Source organism: Trachypithecus francoisi, unplaced genomic scaffold (genome assembly GCF_009764315.1).
Source record: "Trachypithecus francoisi isolate TF-2019V2 unplaced genomic scaffold, Tfra_2.0 Lachesis_group6, whole genome shotgun sequence".
NCBI lineage: Eukaryota > Metazoa > Chordata > Mammalia > Primates > Cercopithecidae > Trachypithecus > Trachypithecus francoisi.
The window spans coordinates 8,706,314-8,717,127 of record NW_022681471.1 but is presented as its reverse complement, the minus strand read 5'-3'; the positions used below and the strand labels follow the sequence as shown (position 1 = coordinate 8,717,127).

The 10,814-nt window shown below is 33.5% G+C and overlaps 1 protein-coding gene across 1 annotated transcript; it reads right to left on the bottom strand.

Moving 5' to 3' along the window:
- Nucleotides 1-494: 494 nt before the first annotated feature.
- CDR1 (cerebellar degeneration related protein 1) lies at nucleotides 495-1,932 on the bottom strand. Its single transcript, XM_033201488.1, is given in 5 exon segments — nucleotides 495-1,094; nucleotides 1,096-1,221; nucleotides 1,223-1,365; nucleotides 1,368-1,400; nucleotides 1,403-1,932. Coding segments are annotated over 5 exon segments (774 nt in total). The 5' UTR covers nucleotides 1,728-1,932; the 3' UTR covers nucleotides 495-947.
- Nucleotides 1,933-10,814: the final 8,882 nt, after the last annotated feature.

Here is a 10,814-nt window from a genome sequence, read left to right as displayed (position 1 = left end):
CAATTCCTCCAATGCCCAAGTCTTTAAATACCTGCAAGAACTAGGTCTTACGATTTTCAGGTACATCAATATCCTCAATGTCTGAATGAATAGACTTCTTAATATCCTGGTCTCATATTGTCCAGGCTGCCAGTATTCTTGACGTCCAGCATCTTTAAAATTTAATTCTTCCAAACTGTCTTTTGACATAAATATGTTAGTATCCATGCTTACCAATGTCTCCTAAAATCCAGGGCTTCTCATTTTAGGATTTATAAATGTCTACATCTGCTGTTGTTCATATCTGCCAGTATTTAGGAGTTCCAAGGTACAGGACTTACAATATCTCTAATTTCCAGAGATTTCACTGTCTGTGACTTCCAATATTCAATATCCCAATGTTCAGGGTCTCCAGAATCGTCAATGTCCAGAGTAACCAATGTCTTCAAAATCCAAGGCTTGCAATGTCTCCAATATCCTGTGCTTACAATGTTTCCAATGTCCAGGGTTTCCAATGGCGCCAGTGTCAAGGTCTTCCAACAACTCCGGGTCTTCCAGCGACTTCAAGTCTTCCAACAATCTCAAGGTCTTCCAGATAATCCTGAGCTTCCGGAAAATCAACATCTTCCAGACAATCCATGTCTTCCGGACAATCCATGTCTTCCAAGAAGCTCCAAGTCTTCCAGTAAATCCAGTCTTCCAGCAATTATAGGTCTTCCACCAAATCCAGATCTTCCAGGAAAATCCACGTCTTCCAGAAAATCTGCGTCTTCCAATAATTTCAAGGTCTTCCATCAAATACAGATCTTCCAGCTAATCCATGTCTTCCAGAAAAATCTATGTCTTCCCCCAAATCCAAGTCTTCCAGTAAATCTAGTTCTTCCAGAAAAATCTAGATCTTCCAGTCAATCAGTGTCTTCCAGAAAGAAATCCAGGTCTTCCAGTCAGTCAGCGTCTTCCAGAAAAATCTATGTCTTCCACCAAATCCAGGTCTTCCAGCCAATCCACGTCTTCCGGAAAAAATCCAGGTCTTCCAGCCAATGTATGTCTTCCTGAAGATCCACGTCTTCCTGAAAATCCATGTCTTCCAGAAAATCCATGTCTTCCAGTAACCTCCCAGTCTTCCAGAAAATCCACGTCTTCCCAACAATCCAGGTCTTCCGGATAATTCGGGTCTTCCTGAAAATCTATGTCTTCCAAAAAAGCCATGTCTTCCAGAAAATCCACGTCTTCCAATGGCCTCCAGGTCTTCCAGACTATCCATGTCTTCCAGAAAATCCTTGTCTTCCCTCAAATCCATAGCTTCCAAAAAATCCAAGTCTTCCAGAAAATCCTTGTCTTCCCTCAAATCCATAGCTTCCAAAAAATCCAAGTCTTCCAGGAATCTGTGTCTTCCAGCAAATCCACGTCTTCCAACAAGCCATGTCTTCCAGACTATCCACGTCTTCCAGAAAATCCTTGTCTTCCCTCAAATCCATAGCTTCCGAAAAATCCAGGTCTTCCAGGAAATCTGTGTCTTCCAGCAAATCCACGTCTTCCAACAAAGCCATGTCTTCCATCAAATTAATGTCTTCCAGCCTACCTGTGTCTTCCAACAAAGGTACGTCTTCCAAGAAAGGTACGTCTTCCAACAAAGGTACGTCTTCCAAGAAAGGTACGTCTTCCAACAAAGGTACGTCTTCCAACAAAGGTACGTCTTCCAACAAAGGTACGTCTTCCAGAAAATCCATGTCTTCCAACCAAGCCATGTCTTCCAGAAAATCCACATCTTCCGGAAACTATATGTCTTCCAACTAAGCTACGTCTTCCAACAAATCCGTGTCTTCCTGTATCTCCAGGTCTTCCAGCATCTCCAGGGCTTCCAGCATCTGCTCGTCTTCCAACATCTCCCCGTCTTCCAGCATCTCTGTGTCTTCCAGCATCTTCATGTCTTCCAACAACTACCCAGTCTTCCATCAACTGGCTCAATATCCATGTCTTCCAACGTCTCCAGTGTGCTGATCTTCTAACATTCAGGTCTTCCAGTGTCTGCAATATCCAGGTATTCTATCATGTTCTATAGTCCAGATCTTCCAAACTTTCCCCAGGTCCAGGCCTTTTCAAATCTAGGCTTCCCCTGTCTGAGCCTTCCCATGTTAAAATCACTCTACAGAAAAATCTTCCAACTCAACTATTTCTGCTTCTAGTTGAATTAGCTTCAAAAACATTTAATGGGACATTCCTCCTTATAGACCAGATCATCCTCCTTATAGACCAGATCCTTATGAACCAGCTGTGCTGCAGTTTGTGTTTTTTACAATTAGGAAATGTGTATTTAATCTCTACAACTTTTAAAAATAATGTCCACAATAAAACTTCTCTAGAATAAACAGATAGGACTGCTGCAATAATTTTACTACTTCACTAGTGCTTACAGTTTTTATACAGTTGACTATGTTTAGGTCTAAGTGAAATTTTTATTTAATGAGAAAATTCCTGTTTAAGACTGGTATTTTAGGTAAAGTTAACGTGTAGTGTATTATTTGTCCATTTTAAATGATATCAATTTTTAACATTGGTCTTATGTGACCAAAGAATAATATAATAATAATAACAACAACACTTAACATAGCATTTGCTACGTCCAGGCACTGTTCTAAGATCCTTACATGCATTAACTCATTTAATCTTCACAACAACCCATTGAAGCTAGGTACCATCATTATCCCTATTTTACAGATGAGGAAACTGGCACACAGAGGTGAAGTAAATTGTCCACAGGACACAATTACTAAATAATGGAGCCAGATTTAAACGCGGCTAGCCTGTTGTGAGAGTCCATGATTGTAACCACTATGCTGTGATATCTGCTGTTTAAAATCATGATAGAATGATGTGATCCAAAGGTTGATTGCTTCCACATTATGTGTAGAATATTATACAATCCCATATACAAATGGTCTCACTTGATCCTGTCACTGCCAGAGTGTATTTGTATGCACAGCTTTTATTCCCCAACCAGCTACTACCATTCCCTTGGTCCTGTATATGGAAGTAGGTGCAAACACTTTCTGATACCATAAGGAAGCACTGAGTTCAATTACCCTTTGCTTCAGAATCATATTCATAGCTCCATGCTTTGAGTACTGGTGCTTGGAATTTATCTCTTCTATGTGTTTGAATCCCTTATTACTGACTATTCTCCAGTTTGTACCTTACTATGTGGAACACTTACTATTAGTTTGTTTCTAACCTCCAGCATCTACCTGCTTCACATATCACAACCTCCTGGGTTCCTGACCACTGCCTTGTATCCAACTAATGGTAGCTACAACTCCTTAAATCGCAGCATGCTGATCTAGAGAACTAACTACTTAGTTCTCTAAGTCTCAGCTCCCACCAAGTACCTTCAGCAATGTTGCTACCCAGGCCTCTGGCTGACATGAAAACCATGAAAACCACATAATTAAATTTTTACAGTTAGGCAGGGACTCTCTAAAGATTTAAAATCATCTATATGATAACAAAAGAAACAATAATAATACCAATTAAAATAGAAATACCTTCTGAATGTCTAATGATTTATACTTTATAGCGTGCTGTCACCTCATTCATTCATTCATTCATTCAACAAATATTTATTGAGCGCTAACTGTATGCCAGGTATGTTTTGATAAAGCTTAAAATAATCTGTGGGAAACAAAGAACATACAGATAATCGAAAAATTACTTATCAATTGTAAGGCCATGAAGAAAAAGTAACTGAGAGTCTGGAAAATCAAGGAAAGCATTCCTAAAGAAGTAATATTTATTGTGACTCTGAAGAATCTATATTCTCATTTGGTTCTCACAATATAGCTTTGTGACTTAAATAAAAAGGATTTTTTATATATCATTTTACTAATCTGAGTGCTAACAATAGCCATGAGACCCAGCTGTTTTGACCTCTTTGTTTTCCCTGCTACTCATTTTGCCTTAAAATATATGTGAAGAGTACTATTGGAAAATATATATCAAGGGATATAAAAATATACTTTTTGGTTTAGTATATTCCACTTCAAGGAATCCGTCCAAGGAAATTATCTGAAATGTGGATAATTCATGCACAAAGATACTCCTCACATAGTTATTTGGTATAGTGAAAAACAGAAAAACCTTAATCTAACATTAAGGAATGACTAAGTAAATGTGCCATGTACCTATGATGAAATATTCTTCCGTTAAAATACTATGGCATATTCATTTTATAAGTTAAGTGAAAAATCAGCATACAAGGTTACATAAAGTGTGATAGCAACTATTTTAAAATATATAATCAGTGACAAATGACTAGAAGTAAATGTATTGGGGACTCTAATTATCATTGGATAGGTTGGATTATGTATGATTTTATTTTCTTCTATATATTCTTTTATTTTAAGTTCTTACAATGTACAGGTATTTTCTGTTCAGGAAAAATATTTAAACAATTGTGCACAAAACTATTATTTATTCATCGTTTTTCTTGTACATGGAATCAAGTTTTACTATTGGAAACACTTCAAAATATATGTTAGCAAAGTGAAAAAATAAATTCTCAAATAATTTCAATATCCAGAGATAATCACTGTAAAGATTTTCGAGTATGCTCTTCTAGACACTTTCACTGGTATATTTTCTTGTCCAAAATGTAATCATACTGCAATTTAACCTATTTCTTTCTTACACTTAGCAATAAATTGTGAACAACTTTCTATGTCAGTAACTGTGCAGCTATGTAATAATTTTAATATATAATTTATTTACTCCATCTCCTATGGGTGATCAAGTTCCTTCCAATTTTCTTGTATTATAAAAACTTCTGTGATCAACACATACTTTATGTAAGGTGTGAAGAACAGAAACTGTGTCATTCTACATGGCGTCCCTGTACATATTTGTGTGCCGATGTATTTGCATATTACTTAGGATAAATTTCTAAAAGGAGAGTTGCTGAGCCAAACAAGGCCATGTGCATCATAATCACAGCAAAAAAAATTACAAGCAATCATATGTCTAACGGTTGGGGTGGTTAGAAAATTATATTGTAACTATCTAATGGAATACTGTGCAGTCATTTAAATTTATACCATGGGGCCGGGCGCGGTGGCTCAAGCCTGTAATCCCAGCACTTTGGGAGGCCGAGACGGGCGGATCACGAGGTCAGGAGATCGAGACCATCCTGGCTAACATGGTGAAACCCCGTCTCTACTAAAAAATACAAAAAACTAGCCGGGCGACATGGCGGGCGCCTGTAGTCCCAGCTGCTTGGGAGGCTGAGGCAGGAGAATGGCGTAAACCCAGGAGGCGGAGCTTGCAGTGAGCTGAGACCCGGCCACTGCACTCCAGCCTGGGCGGCAGAGCGAGACTCCGTCTCAAAAAAAAAAAAAAAAAAAAAAAAAAAAAAAAAATTTATACCATGGAAGAATATTACTGAAATGGGAATATGTTCATAAGGTATCACCAGTGAGAGAAATAGGTCACAAAAATATGTATAATATTCATCTTTTGTAGAAGGAAAACTAAATGCCTTCAGGAAAACAACTAGAAGATATACACTAAAATGTTAGTAGTAAAAGTCCCAAAAAGAAAATGGATAAATCACGGTATATTTCACATAAAATATTATATAGTCATCATATGAATGTTCTACAGCTACACATAATGTGGGTAGATTTTACTTCTAGAATATTAAGGTATCATGTCTCAAAAGACTACATATAATAGGATATCCTTTTTATATTATTCAAAACAAGTAAAACTAAGCACTATATTATTTAGGGCTACATACACACAGCATACAATAATTTATTAAAAAGCAAAAAAAAATTTAAAAATCGAAGATAATGGTCACTGGGGTTGAGGAAAGAGGGTCAGAATATGGGAGGACTATGTAAATGAATTCATATTATGGTAATATTCTAGTACTCATGTATTGGGTAGTGGTTAGTGTCATTATGTAATTGAAATCCCATTATTGATTATTTAATAATTTTATGATTATTAACATTAAATAAAAAGGCAAGTTAATGGGTAAAAATAAAAGAGGGCCTTATATGAATCAATGAGACAGTGTGCACAATCTAAGGATTATTAGTCCCTTTCTGTACATTTGTCTTTCATTATTTTTAAAGTAATTTATCTGTGGGTGATAAGACTACATGGGATTTTTATTCTCTTTTGGTTCGTTGTTCTTGAAATTTTCTATTTTGAACATGCATTATTTTCAAAATTAAAATAGATTTAAACTTTATGTTAATGCGCTTTTACTGATACAGGGAAATAGAATACTATATTTATGAAAAGCCAGCTCAAAATTACATAGCGCATGATCCAAAATATGTTGAAAAATACATAATAGGGAGTGAAAAGTGTTGATATGTTAACAATAATTGTTTCTGTGTAGTCAGATTTCAAATCACTTTTTTATGTTTCCATATATACATAATATATATATGTATATATGTATATTCCATATATACATATGTATATATGTATATTCCATATATACATAATATGTATATATGTATATTCCATATATACATAATATGTGTATGTATATTCCATATATACATATGTGTATGTATATATGTATATTCCATATATGTATATCCCATATATATACATATATATGTGTATATATATGTGTGTGTTTTATAGGGTGGGCTTATTTTTTGTTATAAAAGTATTATATGTTTATTGTAAAAAGTAAAAAAAAGCAGTAGTGTATAAAGTAAAAAGTGAAAATATCCTCCTAATCCTATCTCCCAGAGATAGCCATGATCTTTGTTTTGTTACCTTCCTCATACTTTTTTTATTTACTTGAATGTATTCTCATTTGTTTTAGAAAATGAAAAAACATAACAGGGAGTGAAAAGTGTTGATATGTTATTATTATTGACATTAAATGTTATATTATTGTAACATAATAAAATATATAATATTATAATAATATTATTAACATAAAATATTAACATCCTATATATAGATTCTACAACTTGCTTTTGTCCTGCTCAGTAGAAAGTCATTTTATAAAACAGCTACAGGAAATTTCAGAGTGTGGAGTACTATATTATTTATTCAGTTCTTTCCACATTAGATCTTTAGGTTAACAGTTTGTTGCTATTATAGATAATGCTATATAAAGCATCTTTACAATCTTTTATTCAATTCTCTCCACATGATAGATCTTTTGGTTGTTAACAAGTTTGTTGCTATATAGATAACGCTATGTAAAGCATCTTTACAATTTTTTGCACTTTTACAAGGATTTTAAAGAGCTGGTACCTGAGAAATATAATTTCTGGATCAACATGTTTGAGCTAAATTGCCCTCCTGGCATGCTGAATGCTGTTATTTTTGACTTTCGTCAATATTTTGGATGGAAAATCTAATCTCGTTCCTTTAAATTATTTTTCTCTAATAATTTGTAAAGTTAAGCAACTTTTCATACATTTACTAGCTATTTTTATTTCTTCTGTAAGAAATTGTTTGTTTGCATCATTTACCTATTCTTTTGTTGTGTCATTTGTCTTGTTTTATTATTAATTTGTAGATCTCTGGATATTAGAGTTGATATCCTTTTGTCAGGTGTATATTGCAAATGTTTGTCAATTTGTCTTTTAAATTTATTTATGGTGCGATTTACCATAAAGAAGATTTAATTATGTAAATAGACAAACATTTTAACCTTTTATAGTTTCTTGTTTTTGTTTCATACTTAGATAGGCTTCTGCACTCCCAAGATTATACAAATATTCTCCCATATATTCTTCTAATCAAAAAATATGTTTTTGAGATATGGTCTCTCTGTGTTATCCACATTGGTCTTGAACTCTTGGGCCAAAGAGATCTTCTTGCCTCAGCCTCCTGAGTAGCTGGGACTACAGGTGTGGGCCAGTGTGCCTGGTTCTTCCAATATTTTGTACATTCTTACTGCTTAGTACCCTATCTAGGATTGGCTTTTCTTTTATAAGTGTGTATATGGTAGAAAGTAGGAATCTAAGCTTATTTTTTTTCAGAACAGAGAGTCAGTTTTTTCAACTTATTTACTCAATTGAATTATTTCCCTACTGATTTGGAATTCTCTTTTTATCATGAACTATTTGGGTATTTTTTTATGTTTCTTTTCTGTTCAACTGATAATATTTCTCTAGTACTGAGCTAGTACCTCACTGTTTTAATTACTGTAGCATTATGTTTTGACATATGATGGGACTGCTCCCCCTACATTATTCTTTCTTTCAGAATTTTTCACTATTCTTGTGCATCCTATTTTTCTAGATTAATTTTAAAATCAACTCATCAATGTCCATAAAAAAATTAATCCCTTGGAAATGCTTCAGACCTTTTGAGTAACATGTCAAGAACTGCCATCTTTATGATAGTGAGTTTTGCATCTAGTAACAAGGTGTCTGTCTCAATTTATTTAAATTTACTGTAGTCTCCATTTAGATATTAAAACAATTGTTGGGCTTATTTGTTAGTTTATAGTTTTAGTTCCTCTTACACGAATGATATTGCATTTTAAAAATTCCTTACCATTAGTGCATAGAAAAGCTATTTAATATTTATCTTATATCCAGGTATCATATTGAACTCTATTCCTAGCCCTAACAGTAGTTTTTATTTTCATTTGATTATCTTGATTTCTTAGGTACACAGTCATGCCATTTGTAAATAATAAAACATTTGTCTTTTCCTTGCTAATGTTTGTATGTTTTTTTTTTTTTTCTTTTAGCACATTGGTAAATACTTTATAACTTCCAGGACAATGCAGATTGATGTTGATTAACAAAGAGCAGGCAACCTTCTGTTTTTGGCTCTAATAGAAATGCCTCTTTGTTTAAATATTATAATTGTCATTGTTTCTGATAAATGCCCCTTTTCAAGTTGTGGAAATGTCCTTCTGTTCTTGATTGACGTATAATTTTATCAGGGATGGATATAGAATGTTATCAAGATGGCTTTTCTGGCATCTGACAAGCTGATATCAAGGTGATGATATGGTTATTCTCTTTAATCCATCAGTGTAGTTAATTACCTAATGTTGAGCTATTCTTAGATTCCTGGAATAAAACTGATTTGGTAGTGGCGTTTTGGTATGTCATTATTTTATTTAGGATATAAAGCTCTATATTAACAAATGCCTATAGAAGTGCCCTGTTACCTCTTTCACATCATGGCACCCTGGGGTAAATAGACAAGATTGCTCAGGCAGAGGCAACTTGGCTTCCCAGGATCTGCCTGGTTGACCCAAGGCCTTAGGAGATAAAGATTACAGTACACGTGCAAGCCATTCACAGGACACCAGTGTGCCAAGGTACACTTGTTGGGAAACTCTTATTTATTGTTTTCCTTTCTGTGATACCCCTTTCCTGATTTGATATTAGGATTATGATATTTTTGTGAATAAAGTTTTTTTCCTTTTCCACAATGTAAATAACTTAGACACAAGCTGTTCCTTAAACGATTGGTACACTCACCAGTATAACTGTTTTGTCCTAGTGCATGCTTGGGGCCTAGAAATTTAAATCTTTCCATTTCTTGTATGATTATTTTATCCAAGATTTCCTCCTATTCTGGAGTCAATTTTGTCGAAACTGTCCATTTCATCCGGATTTTCAAATGTATTGATTGGAAATTACACATAATATTTCCTGATGTGCCTTAATTTGCATATACGTGTCTATATGCTTTTTTATTTTCTCTGGTAGGACTTTCCATAGATTTGTATTATTTTATTTTCAGTTATCTATTTTTTTTGGAATATCAAGTGTTTTCAAATATCACTTCTGCTTTTGTAAATTCCTTCTTTTTACATTCTTTAGTTCTGTTTGATCTCTTTCTAGATTCTCTAGGTAATGCTTAGTTTACTTTTAATTCTTTCTTTTCTGTTTCGTGCATGTAAGTTAGAAAATTTCCTCTAAACACATGTTTGATTGTATCCTATAGTTTTCAGCATTTTCATGTCTGTTTTTTTTTTTGTCACCTCATATTTAGTTAAAGCTTTGTTTTCCTGTTTAATCCAAGAGTTATCTAGAAGTGTATATATTTCAATGTGGTTGGGTTTTAGTTGATATTTTGCTTCCTATTTTATTTTTCCCTTAATTACTACTTACTATCTTATGGATGGAGAATGTTTCTTGCATGAGTTATACCTCTTGGAATATTTTCTTTGTATTCTATATGAAATAAATTTTTTATAAATGTTCCATGAACAATTGGAGAAAATATATATTTTTGTTGGGGTAAATATTATATCATGCTTCTACAAATTAAGTCAAATTAGTTCACTGTTATTCAAATTTTCTATTTTTGTCTGATTTATCTAAATTTTCTAATAAAAATATATAAAACATCTCACTTAATTGTTTTCTTACAGTCTCCTATTTCTAACTTTTTTGGCTTGACATATTTGAAATTGCTTTTAAGGGTATTGTTTTATGATTATCTTATTGGATTGTATTAGTTCACAATATATATTAATTCAAAAAGATACCTTCCTTGACTCATTTAATGATTTTTGTCTTGACTCTTCTATGCTACCTCTACTTTATTTTTGTTGTCATTTGCCTATTATATTCATACCAGTATTTTCAGCTTTTCTTTGTTGTTTTGTTTTGGGTATATCTTTTCAAAACAGCATGTGATGAGTTTTTTTACTCGATCTTGCAATGTCTGCCTTAATATTTCACAATTAAACCTTTCATATTTATTATAATTTGGTAATATTCATTAATTTTTCTGTCCTTTTAAAGCCTTGGTAGATTTGTCAAAGTATATGTACTTTTTCCTATACTGGTTTAGAAGTTTGAAATATCACTTCTAATAGTGAT